Below are 14,322 nucleotides of genomic sequence, written 5' to 3' on the forward strand. Positions count from 1 at the left end.
TATAAAAAAGATATTCCTAAAGTTTTCTATATAGTGAAATATGATAAATAGAATCTAGTTTTAAATTGTATTCCATCATAATAGTACACTGAGAAATATGCCCTTGAATCAAAGCTTTCGTATTTAGTGTGCATTCCATGAATTGAGAAGGTGCCCATGTGAAAAAGTACATAAGAATATGTGCTGTTTTCTCACCCTTTTCTCTTTTCTGGATGGTCTGACCAGATTCAGACTTGTGACTTAAAAATATATCCTCCCTATCTGTCTGTTCCAAGTCTCAGTTCATAGGTGACTAGGAACCTTTTTATGTGAACCTCTTTGGTGACCAGCTCCCTTCCTATGACAATGGCTGACAGACCCAGGCATCCAGCTCACCAGCCATATCTGCAAAACCACACCATTCAATATCTTCTCATGACAGAATGGTTTTGTGGGATCTGAGGCTGTTCTTACAATAACTGGGCCCATTAATGCCCCTTGCCCCTTCTGTTCCCATGAGACCCCTTCTTGCAAGGCCAACATTATCTCTTGATAAGAACTTTGCACTACTATGAAATCTAATAATTAACCAAAAGTAAAAATTAAAAGGGGGGAAAGGGCAAAGAGAGAGAGACTAATAGCAATAGATGATAACTCATTATTTGATTCACATTTTTTTCTATTGTGACACATTAGAAAGTATCATCAGTAGCTGTTTTATCAATGGGTTTTGTGATACATACTTTGTTTTGCAAGCAATTTTGTAGGAGGTTCTGTTGTCTGTAAAAAAAAAGGTGATCAGTTATTACTTAGGGTCAAAAATTTATGAAACTTGGTCAAAAATTTCTAATCACTGAATCAGTTTCTTCTCTTTATATCTGAGAGTCTTTCTACAGAAACTCAAAAGGAAACATAAACTTTTTGTTCAGTCCCCTCAGATCCACTCATTTCTCCTCATTCTTCAATATTGAACCACACACTTTATTACCCAGAGAAGTAATAACATATATATACCACATAAATATACATCTATCTGAAAAGTCTACTTCAGAACAACCTTATTTATAGCTGCTTTATGGGTCTCTGAGGAAGGACATAGAATTGGAGGGAGAAGGTGGGCAAGTCCTTTCTGTCTTCTAAAAGACATGAGGTGGCAAAGCATCTGCCCAGAGTTTTCTGATAATCCTTTTCTGCCTCAGATTCCACGGCCCCATCCACATTCTCATCAAATAGTAGGAAGGGAATATGTGGATGATTATTCAATAACTGTGGTTAAAACCACAGGTTTCTAGCCATTTTCAATACCAACTGATATGCAGCCCCTTTCCATGTGTAACAATTCTACCACATATTCTAATTAGAATTATCACCACCCACTGGTATCAAAGAGAGTTTTCTGAATTATAACAAACAAAAGAACAGCTCAAGAAATAAAATAATAGAACAAGAAAACAAATAGTTAATAAGGTTTAAGACTAGTAGTTCTGCTTTACTTTTACATATTTCAGATATATAATATTATTTTCATATATTTCAACACTGGCCCTTTGCTTATCCTCTTCCTACTTTCGTAACAGAAAATGGACACTCCTTTCCCATTTTTCCTAGGCCTGTATTTTACATTACAAAATTTGGTTTTCCCAAAGCCTATAATTCAATTATGAGAAACAGTATGGATGAGAATTCTATCCTAAATTGTGGCAGAAAAACCACCTCACTGGTTTCATCTCAGGAATCAGGACACTCAGACTAGCGTCTTTATGCCATATGGAACGTGGGGCATGAGAGCTGACGTCAGGGACATAGCCATTATCTTTTGGCCTCTATCATTTTTTCAGAATCTGGTTTCTTAGGTTAACCTAAGCATAGTTTTCTTCTTTTAGATGTTCCACAACCTGACTCTCCCTTATTTATTTTTCTGTTCTTTTCACATTATACTGTTGGCACCAAAGGGAACTCAAGGAGTCCAATATATTGACTGATACTTGTGCTCAACAAACTTTCTGCCTCAGAGGCATGCATATAGATCTAAACAAAGAGCAGAGACCTAGGAACAAAATTAACCAAATAGCTGAGAAAACTTCAGTGAAGACCACTAAAAAACAAATGTAATAACCAGATAAAAATGAAGAGTAAAGAGCTCTGAAAATTTATTTCTCCATAAAACTATTGGGTTAACTGGAAAAAAATTTTGTATCCTCACTGAAACACATGCTAATTGATTTTAGAGAGAAGGGAAAGGAAGAAGAAAGAGAGGGAGAGAAAGATTGATGTAAAACAGAAATATCAATTGGAAGCCTCTTGTAGGTGCCCTGAAAGGGTCCAAACCCACAATGCAGGCATGTCTTGGCTGGGAATTGAATCCATGACTTTTTGGTTCACAGGACGTTGCCCTAATGAAATGAGCCATAATGGCTGGAGTTGAAAATTTTTTCATAATTTCATGTTGAATGTTTTCATAGTTTTCATAAATCTGAAAATTACTTAATGGTATTCAGAAATCCAGAATTTTTTTTAAGAAAAATGGCTCATCTTGGTAAGAATAGTGACGTTTGTGGTGTTTTAACTTGTCCTCCTTCAGACCCCTTTCTACAACTCCATAGTGTCTTTGAAAAATACTGCCTCACCACCACAGAGACATATTTGTTCACTGTTCTATCTGCCTAACATCTAGCATTATATTTTGAACATAGTAGGGCCTCATTAAATGTTTTATAAATAAATTCCCATTTAAAGTGTTTTAGATTTGGGCCTATTCTCTTATAAAAAAGGAAATCTTTGTGCAGGTCACTAAAAGAACTTTAGAAGTGGTTCCTAAATATTTTGCCTTCAATTTTTCTTATATATTGCTGCCAGAGTTATCCATCATGTATGCTAATTTAACCATGACATTCCCTCTCAAAACCATGTCAATAAATGACAATTTATTAATGTCATCCAATAAATAAACTACAAATTTCTGACCTTAGTTGTCAGGGCAGCAGATTTATTGCTTTCTTTACTCTGTCACTCCTTATATCTTCCTTCAATAATATGAACTTATTATCTAAGTGCAATGCTTAATTTTTGCAACTCTGGTTATCCCACTGTTCATTATTTGCTTTGCCTTCATAATCTGGGTTCTAAATTTCCATGTATATTTTATAAAGCTTTTTGAATATATGTTACCACTAGAAAAATTGGAACTAAGCAATAGAGAAGAGGGAGGTGATGGTAGAACAAGAGTGATGATTCCATAGTACAGTCAGGAAATCTAAAGTTACATCAACTTTAGAAGACTGTGGCATGTGTAAGAGGGACAGAGCAAGACTGTGGCATGTGTAAGAGGGACAGAGCAAGACTAGTAAGCATTAGTAGCTGTTGTTTTGTTTGTACTCTGACCTGATGTAGGTTGGGTGAGTGCAGCTGAAAGTATTTTATTCCTGTCAATTTGGCAGGGAGTGATGAAGAAGCTCCAGGTCATGCATAGATTTGTTCATTTTAGCTGACCTAAAATTTTAATAAAAGAGTTTGCAAAGTATTTTCTATGAAATATTCAAGTAACTCTGTGGTTCTATAATCTTGGGTGGGGGAAAATAAAGAGACAGGGATTAAAACATTATTATAAGCCTCTTCTAATTTTTTAAAATAAAAAGGCGCATATATTTTCACTAAATAAAATTTTTTCAGTAAATAAAGAATGGTTATTTGTACATATGCTCATCATTATTTCACCTTGTTCTATTTCTTTAACCTGGGCTAGTCGCTTTTCTTCCTTCTGTATCTGTTACAGTGCTGTGGGCCCCATGAACCCTCAGTAGGTCAATCAAACTGACTTTCACCAGTCCTAAAGTGAAGATCTTTCCTTCAAGGAATTTTGGTCTAAATAAGTCACTTTTTACCACCCTATACCACTTAATTTTATCCAACCATTTTTGTAGAAATTTGGGATTTGTAAAGTGTGTATCCTGGACCTTATGTGGCATGTAGATTTTTTTGAAAGGTGATAGTATTGGGTCTGAAATAAAGTCTCCCTCATTTAAAGTTGAGAAAACCATATAAAAACACCAACAGAACAGGTGATCATCAAGTTTGAAGAATAAATGTCCCTTAGATTCCTAGAACTTCTTTCTCAAAGATTTGTAATTTCTATCATTAGAGATTATTATATTGGATTATACAGCAAATATAATAAATTTAAAAAGGAATAAATGTTTAAGTCATTAATACTTATAGTAACATCACTTACTGTCCTTAGGAAGCCAATAATCTGTAAAAGCTTGAGGAATGGTATACATTTGAAAGAGAAGAAAGGTGAAAGGCCAAGTCCAAATCCTAAAAAGCCACCTGAAGAGGAGAGTCATGGTAGGGCATACTTGAAAGTGGCACAAAGGCCCTGAGTATAGGCAGGTGCAGAACCACAACGTGGGTAAGAAAATAGAGAAGGAAGAACATGCACTTTGTCTATTTTATAATTTCAGCTCAGTGCTAAGAGTTATTAAAAGATAGAATTATCACAAAATCCAAGTAGAACTATGAGGAAGATCCCAAATATTTCACTGTTGAAATCATGTAATTATTAAAATATTAATTTATAATTACACATTAATTTCCTTATATACTTACGTATTTGATGAAATATGAGAAGGGAGAACACCCTGGGCTACAGTAGAAGCCTGAGGTCCTATTTATCAGAAGAAGAAGATTGTAGTTAATTTGTGTCCTTCCCCAGAATAAACTTATAAAACTTATAAAATTGTAATTATACCTCTTATAAAATTGTAATTATATCCTCTAGTAAGTACTCATTCTCTGTTGTCACCACCTTGTTTAAAAGTCTGTAGAAGCTCTCTAGCATGACACCCACCATTTTTAGCAAGGCACAAAATACACCCCATACTCTGGTGTTCTTACCTACCTGTCCAGTGTCTTCTCTGACTAGTCTTTCAGATGTATTCTATAGTGCAAATACACAGAATAACTTATAATTTCCTAAATATGCCATGTTTTCCATGCCTTCGGACTCTTGTTTTTGCTGTTTTCTTTGTCTAGAACACTTTATGCCTTCTTTTAACTTCTCGATTTTTTAGGTCCTCTAGAAAGCCTTCCACAAAACTTGCCTAAGTAAACATCTTTCTCTTTTTTTCCTTAAGCATCCTGGATATTTCTATTATAACACACATAATGCTATACTGTAATTAACTGTTTACTCTTCTGTCTTCCTGGCTATGACATAAATCTGCCATTATGTCTTTAGAGCTTAACACATGTTAAGTATCTAATAATGTTTATTTGTTGAATACCTAATTTAATTAGTATGTTTCCTCAACACTTATTCATTGATTTCTCTGTCACTGCTCTCTTCCCACTCAAATATTTTCTAATTTGCTTGGTATGTAGTCTAGCAAGATTCCATTATTATAGTGCAGTAAATACTCTGGATGAAGATGACGTAAGAAGTCCCTGTGCAGGACATCTCTACAGGCATGCTGGATTGCTGTATTTCGAATATGCAGATACTTAAATAAATAGAAGTTTTAGACAAACAGATTGTCTTATTTACAGAAAGTAGTAGTAATAATTACAGCCAGTTCAAAGTCAAGTTTAAGTGACAACACTTCCAATAATGAGTGACTAACAGGTACCCATAATTTGTATAGAAAGTCTTACTTAAATCCTGTGGTCTTTTAGAGTTGGTTGGTATAAATTTGTTTTTGTGTATGTTCAGTTTTGGAGAAGAAGCAACTGGAGTAAGGATACATACACCCAAGGAGTTAAATATGAAGGCAATAGTATTTTAAAAAGAAAATAATAAAGCAAAACACTCCTCTCAGTTTTTAGTAATATGTCAGAGTAAATATTATAAAATAATTTATGCCTACAACTCTATATGAAACATTACAACCATCCTCTTAAGAACAGATAAGCTTTCAAGGAGGTAAGAGAAATCCTTGAGAGTAAAAATTGGGGGAAACACAGATCTGGAGTAGTTAGCAAGTATTGAAGCTGATGCCTGTCTTATAGACATTGGCCACATCTGCAAGCTTAACAGTTTTCAGAAGGTATAAGCCATCAGGGGACATCTTGTTTAAACCAGATGGGTAATTAAAACTAAGAATCCCCCAACAGGCACATAAGAAGATGTGCAATGTCACTGATCATCAGAGAGAGGCAAATCAAAGCCTCACACCTGTTAGAATGGCCATTATCAAAAAAGCCATAGTAAATGTGGGCAAAAATATGGAGAAAAGAACACCCTTGTGAACTGTTGGTGGGGATGGGAATTGGTGCAGCCACTGTGGAAAACAGTAGGGAGGTTCCCCCCAAAATTAAAGAGAGAGCTGTCATATGACCTCTCAACTCCACCTGCAGGTATATCAAAAGACGTGAAATCACTATCTTGAAGAGATATGTGTACTCCCATGTTCACAGCAGCAGCATTCATGATAATCAAGATATGGAAACAATCTAAGTATCTGTTGGTGTATAAATGCATAAAAATGTGATATATATGTGTGTGTACACACACACACACACACACACACACACAAACACACACACAGTGATGTTATTTGGCCTTAAAAAGGAGGAAAGCTAATATTTGTGACAACATGGAGAACCTGTAGGATATTATGCTAACTAAAATAAACCAAAGACACATATTTTTATATAGAATCTAATTTTTTTTACAAAAGAGTTGTACTCTTAGACACAGAGAGTAGAATGGTGGTTGCCAGGGCTGGGGCATGCAAGAAATAAGGAAAGGCTGGTAAAGGGCCAGCCTTTAGTTGTAAGATGAGTAAAGTCTGAGGATCTTATGTATCACATAATGTCTGTAGTTGATAATGTGATATTGAATAATTGGAATTTTCTAATAAACTAGAGCTTAAATTTTCTCCCAAAAATTTTCTAAATAAAAAAGATTATTTTATGAACATTAGCTAGGAAAAGATTTCTTTCACAGGGGAGAGAAATAACTAATCAAAAATAAAATACAATTTGAATAATAACCCATTCTTCAAAATCCATAATAAAGAAAAAGAAAGAATATAGTGTGAGAATATAAAGCATCACTATACTCAACAAAGGGCTCATCGTCTGGAATGCAGCAAAACCTGCTTACAAATCAGCAAGCAGCAGGGGCACAACATGATAGAAAACTCGGTAAGAGATTGAAATAAAACCTTCAAAAACAGGATCTCCAAGTGGCCAATAAAGATATGAAACTTCATTACTAATAAGAGAAATGTTAATTCAAACCTCAATGAGATATCAACCCACCAGAATGGCTAAAATTAAATAATAAAGTATCAAGAGTTGAGGATATCAAATCACAAGAACTCTCCTGTGATTTTTGAAGGGGTGTAAGCTCTTCAGAAAATTCTTGAGCATCATCTACCACAATTGAACATGCACATATATACAGAATGGCCCAGTGGTTTTATTCTTAGATATGTATCCAATAGGTTTCTCTTACTCTCTGTCACACACACACAAACAATGAATTCCTTTTATCCGCTCATATCTGGAAAAATCCAAGTAGTTGCGAACAGTAGAACAAATTGTGTAGTTCATAAACTATACAACAATGAAAATAAATCACAAACTCCACACAAAGAAAGTGATGATTCTCAGAAACATACTGAGAGAAACAACCAGAAACATTATATATATATATAATATGTGTGTGTGTGTGTGTGTGTGTATATATATATATATCTTGATTCCATTTATATAAATTTCAAAAGCAGGCAATACTAATATTGTGGTAGAAATCAAGAGAATGGTTATTAGAGAAGGAGGCAGGATGTTTTGATTTGAGAAGGAAAAACATGGGGCTTTGGCAGTGCAGATTATTTTATATTTAATGTTCATACCTGAGGTTACATAGATTTGTGTGCTTTTAGATTATTTAATGAACACAAAAATTTGTAATTCCCAAAAGGTTTTAATTCTAACAAAAACAGTAAAATATTAGTATAAGAACTATACTCACTCATAAAGTGATATACTATGAATGATTTTATGCTGATACATTTGAAAACTTAGGTAAAATAATTCATTCCTAGAAAATGATAACTTACTAAGAGTAGCAACTAAATCATCATATATTTAATTTTCTAAAATTGTAATTAAAAACTGCCTAAAATAGAAAACTCCTAGCCCAGATAGCTTCACCAGTAAATTCTACAAAATATTTAAGAAAAAAATAATCCAATATTCTCTTTAGCTCTTCCAGTAGAAAATAAAGGATTAATACTTATGAGGATAGCACAACTTTTATGTGGAAAAAAAACATTATGAGAAATGGAAATTATAGAACACTCACTACCATGACTGCAGAAACAAAAATGTAAAACAAAACATTGGCATATTGAATCCACATACATAGAAAAAGAATAGTACATGTGACCAAATGACTATTATTTAACATAATAATTTTAAGAATCAACATAAGCAATAGGATAAAGGAGATTTAATTTAAAACATTAAAATTTTACTATGACAAACACAATTTATTTCTGAATGGGGAAGATAGTATGTCTCAATTATGTCTATTCTTTTTATAAAAAATTTTATTCATTGATTTTAGAGAGAGAAGGGAGACAGAAACATTGATTTGTTGTTTTACCCACCCATGAACTCATTGGTTGATTCTTGTAAGTGCCTAGACCAAGGATAAAACCTGTAATCTTGCATATATCAGGGTGTCACTCCAACCAACTGAGCTACCTGTCTAGGGCCTCGATTATGTTTATTCTATAAAAGCTTCCCTGACTACCCATAGGTGGACCAAGGCACTGCCTCCTCTCTACTTGCTCTGATTTGTATACACCTATTCCCTTTATTGTATAGATCCTATTGGGTTGTGGTTATTGGCATGCCTATCTCCTCACTTCACCTTAACAGCCTTGGATAAGAACATGGGTTTTCTTCCTTCAATATTCAGCATCATACCCAGCATGAATGAAGGGCTCAATGGAGACACTGATTTAAAAGATCACATAATTTACCTAGTAGCTGTTGTTGATGTTTACCTGATTCACAGAAGATGCTTGCTTTTTTGTTTTGCTTCTTATTCCAATCACAATTCAAGTCCTTCTGTATAAACCAAACAAAAGCAACAAACATCCTCAAATGATTTTTTCCAGGATTTGAACATCAACACACACACATATTTAAATACACAAATTTAAGATTTTGAGAATCTCCCCTAAATGTCAATTTTTAAGAAGTACACATATTTTTGCTGCTTATAATAAATCTATAACTTACGGAATTTAAAATGCCATGGTTACATCATAGGTGGTCTGCAAGACTACTCACACATTTGGTGATTTGTTAAGACACATGGGGCTCAGAGTATATTTGTGTTTATATCTAAGATTTATTACAAAATAAAGGATACACTATAAGATCAGGGAAAAACGCCCTGGCTGGCATAGCTCAGTGGATTGAGCTCAGGCTACGAACCAAAGTGTCGAAGGTTCAATTCCCAGTCAGGGTACATGCCTGGGTTGCAGGCCATGACCCCCAGCAACCGATGTTTCTCTCTCTCTATCTCCCTCCCTTCTCTCTCTAAAAATAAATAAATAAAATCTTTAAAAAAAAAGATCAGGGGAAAATAAGGAGGCTGAGTCTGGAAAAAATCCATGCATTATCTTCCTTATGCTCTTTCCCTCTTGTGGGAGGACATACTTGATCATGTTCCTTTCTCCAGCAATAAAAAAATGCAGAAATATGTAGTTTTCATGCCCAGGAAAATACAGTAAAACCTCAGCACTCAAGGTTTTTACTGAAGGCTGGTCATGATGACACCCCTGCCTTAGTGCGTGCCAAAATTCCAGCCTCCCAAGTGGCAATCAGATGTTCAGCAAAAATTACTTTCTTTGCAGGGTCTAGGTACAGTGTCTCACCTACTCAGTTTGGAAAAGTTCTATATCAGGGAATATTAGAAAAGCCAAATTTCCGAACCCTAGCCAAAGGCAAACCTTGCAAGAAGGCCTTTTTAAAAACAGAGGTCTCAAGCCTGCTATGTCAACTCTTTTCTGCACAACAGTGTTTACTGGTATTCGAAAATTAACGATTTCTGGAGTGTGTTGATTAGTAAGGAAGTCAATCAACTCAATGGTACAAAAGAATAGGTTTGTTTTTTTGAACGAAGATAACAATATAAAAAAGTTTAAAGGAGCTGGAAGACAGAACAAGTTCTCTGAATGTGTAGGGATGTAGCTCTGTAGACTTCTCCAAGAATTCAATCTGCTCAGGGAGGTAAATCCAGAGCAACAGATTTTTCTTTTTACCAATTCTGAAGGATGAACAGAGTCTACAAGAAGTAAATTTTCTAACAGTGGTAGCCTGGATACAACATGCTGGAAACAGGATGAATAATTACATCAATAAAATGTAATTTCTCATAAATTAGATATTTGTAAACATTTTGATACTCATTTGAGATTATATGAATGGCAAATTTAGTAACACTCTTATTACCCAAAAAGGTCAATTATAATATCTAGACACTGTTTTTGAAGGAGTTGTTTTGTTTGTTTTTAGTAAAAAGACATAGTCTTAGAAATTTGTTGGACAATATGAGAGCTTTGTCAGAGCTGTTAAGAAATATTTTTATGACTCTTAACATACGTAAAGTAGATATTGACATAGAACATTGAGCTTTAAAATGTTATTTATAATAAAACTCCCCTACAGAGAAGCATACCATAATGTACATGAAAATAAACATACTACATTGTAAAAGTGATGCATAATGTAGTCTGCCATATAGGAGGCCTGTCCAGAAAGTATCCATCCATACATTATGGAACATGGAGACATTTATTGAAGAAGATACAGGATACAAGAAACATTGTATATAGGACAATGATACCTTGGTTCCTTTTAAAGTAGACATATTGGGACCTCACACAGTTCTCCCAGTCGCCATCAGCTGCCCCATTATATTTTCCTGAATTTCACTGATGGTCTGAAATCTCTTCCTTTTCAAAGGTGATTTTAGTTTTGGGAAAAGTCTAAAGATTCAGGGCACAAAATCTGTGCTGTAAGGGGGCACTAAGTTGCCTGGGTGATTTGATATTTTGCCAAAAATCTCTGCATGAGACATGATGCATGGGCAGGCACACTGTTGTGGTAAAGCTGACAATCCCCAGTTAGTTGCCCATAGCTGTGGCCTTCTGAATCATCCAAATAGTGTCTCCAGAGGGATGTTCAAACTTAACACAAAATCTGATGCAGATTCATTGTTCTAGTTGCTCAGTCATTTTGAATGTTATAGCCACACAGTACACATGTTCACTCAATAACATCTACCACTCCCACTGACTAGTACAATGAAGTATCATTGTTCATGCATGTGGATTCCAGCACATTCTCCTTGGCTGCCAGGTTATATCGATGTTGTGAAAACTGTTCATATTACATTAACAATGTCTGGACTTTTTTCTGACAGAATCCATATTATGCACTAGAGCAGTGGTCCCCAACTTTTTTGGCACCAGGGGACCAGTTTTGTGGAAGACAATTTTTCTACGGAGAGGGGAAGGGTGGAGACAGGAAGTGGAGCTCAGGCAGTAAGACAAGTGAAGCTTTGCTCACTTGCCCAGCTCTCACCTTCTGCTGTGTGGCCCAGTTCCAAACACACCATGGACATTAGTCCATGGCCCAGGGGCTGGGGACTCCTGCATCAGAGAACACAGAAAATGATATCATTTTCCGAATTCATTTGAAAAAATTTAACCAATTTTCAGTTTATTGGAGTCTCTTTAAAACCATGTTCCCTCTTCAGCACATTTTAACCGGTGAACACTGTGCTACTAATGGAATGGAAGATGCAATTTTAACACCTATAACACCAAGCTATATCCTGGCCCTTTGCTGGTAACTTTCCAACAGCAGGTAACTTATCACTGGTCAAAAGGGAATGGGGAGGCACAGTATGGGTGTCTCTAAACAACCTATCAGTACTAGGCAAAACCAATTAAAGAAACCCACTTTTATACTTCCTTTTAATGTCACAGGTACAACTATGGAATACTACATTGTACCCTAGGAAGACTATCCTAGGGCTATTAAAATGTAATTATGGGGTATTAGTTTCAGGTTTGGGTTTTTTTCTGTATGGTCACTTTATGAATGATTTTTTTTATATCAATGATGATATTAAGATGGTACCAGATTAATTCTGTTTGCATTTGGGGCAAAAGAAATACTACATACCTCAACTTTTTGAGGAGCCAAATAAGACTGTGAAGATCTGGGAAAATTTCTTGTGGGTGAAGTTTGACCTGAAATAACTGAATCTTGAGGTGAAATGTACAGAGGTCCTAGAAAAAGATGAGATACTTTTAAATATGAGAAGGTAATATTGCTGTAACAAAGGTGAATATTAACAGAATTGATCAATCATTCTTCCTGCTGAGCCACCACAATCACTGGATTACCACAATGAGGGATTTATTTGAGTTCAGGAAGTATCTAAAAGGATAACATGAGTTTTTTTGATGTTCATGGCCTACAAAATACCAGTGGTTCACTATCAGTTCCAAGGAGAAGACTCAGATTCTTAAGCCCTCATCCTAACTTACTGAATTTTAAGACCAGCTTAATCCGTATAAATAACCAAAGGCTTTGGCCAGAAATAACTGCATTTCATTCAGCCTGCAATGGAAAACCACTAACTATTTAAATAACCAAGCTGTTTTTTAGGAAGAATGCTTTCACAGCAAACATATGGTGAATTTAAAAAAAGGAGGAAGAGATTGGAGGAAGGGTACCAAAACATTAAAGGATGGAGAAAACACGGCAGAGGTGCAGGAATGTGAAAGGGGAGAGGGCGAGGTAAATTAAGAAGGTAGATTCTACAGAAAGCGGCAACTTTGGGATGCAAAGTACAAGAAAGAGGAAGAGTCAAAGATAACTCAGGTTTTGTTCCTGGGTGAAAACAGAAGGATCGAGAAGATGATGAATTTAATTTTGTATTGAATTTGAAGTGGCTATTGGCCACTGGATGGAGATGTCTGATATTTTCTGACATGCATAGGAAGGAGTTTTTTAGTGATGCCCAGAAATATACAAGGCACATTAAAAACGTAGTCAATGTACATCCTACTCAGGGGGTTGTGGGAAATAGAATGTATTGTCTGTGGGGAATTGATGGCACTGGTCCCCATGTGGATCTTCCAGATTTTTGTACTGTAAGTTACTGGCTCATTATGTGTCAGTAACTTCCCCTACCTATCATTATAAATAGCCACAGCAGGGACCCTAACTTTCATATCTTGCAAATTTCAAAACCCATACTCATCAAATAATCACTCAAATATTTTGGCTAGTTATAACATCTATAATCATAAACAATCTTATACATGTTTTATTTTCTAGGACAAGTATAGTTTATGAAATCTAGTAAAATAAATAGATTGAAAACTATGATGAAACTATAATATATCCTTAACAAATAACAAAAAAATTATATTTTTCATTTTCTTACCTCTATCATTACAAATACTTGGTTTTTTATTTATGAATCCATCTTTCTATATGGTACAACATTAAAGAAAAAAATATTCATTAGTAATTATACTTCTGAAAGAGATTTGCCTTCTGTCAACCAGATACAGAATTCCCTTGACCTCCATCCCTTAATTATGTCATGAAAATTGTCTCAGGGACACTACATCTTAAGAACCTTCTAGAATATATTTCCCAGGGATCTCAAATTTAACTATTTTGAAATTAAGTTCAGTATGTAGCAATGTCCAAAAGTGTTCCTCTTCCAATATTCAGTATTTTGTTTAAATCATGGAGTGCATTCAATGATTGATTCTTAAGCTATACAGTAGTTCAGTTTGTTTCAAGGCAAGAAAATCCAACCTAATCTAATGCTTAATGAACACATTGCTTAGAATCAAAATATAACTTATCACTCCAGAATCTCATTTTAGTGTAAAAAGCATTTTACAGTGTCTCTCTGGCCCACTTGACAATGAGTCCTCAAGTGATTGTCTTATTTATCTTTGTATCCTGTGTGACCCAATTTTGTCATTTCCCTTCCCTCTGGCTTAGTTCAGGGCTTGGCCAATAGGAGGTATTCAATAAATATTACCTAGTATTATCATTATTATTGCTAAGTATTTGTTTGGATTAGTTTCTGGTAAATCACATAATGAGTGGAACATAAAGTTAACTCAACACTTTCAGAAATCATGTCTCATGAATAGACCTTAATATTCCTAACCAATCAGTACCATGCTTACAGGGAAAGAGGTAGTTCATGGAAGTGAAAGTTTACTAGATAAGTTAATAATCACCATATAAAAGTTTGACACATAATTTTATACCTTTTGC

General features: G+C 35.0%; 1 protein-coding gene across 1 annotated transcript in view; it reads right to left on the bottom strand.

Moving 5' to 3' along the window:
- FSIP2 (fibrous sheath interacting protein 2) overlaps positions 1 to 14,322 on the bottom strand; it is a 70,613-nt gene that overhangs the window by 34,531 nt on the left and 21,760 nt on the right. Inside the window, 3 exon segments of the mRNA XM_028510117.1 lie at positions 723 to 759; positions 11,587 to 11,654; positions 12,193 to 12,299. Of these exon segments, the coding sequence (XP_028365918.1) occupies positions 723 to 759; positions 11,587 to 11,654; positions 12,193 to 12,299 (212 nt within the window).

The sequence above is a fragment of the Phyllostomus discolor genome, chromosome 4 (genome assembly GCF_004126475.2).
Source record: "Phyllostomus discolor isolate MPI-MPIP mPhyDis1 chromosome 4, mPhyDis1.pri.v3, whole genome shotgun sequence".
Lineage (NCBI taxonomy): Eukaryota > Metazoa > Chordata > Mammalia > Chiroptera > Phyllostomidae > Phyllostomus > Phyllostomus discolor.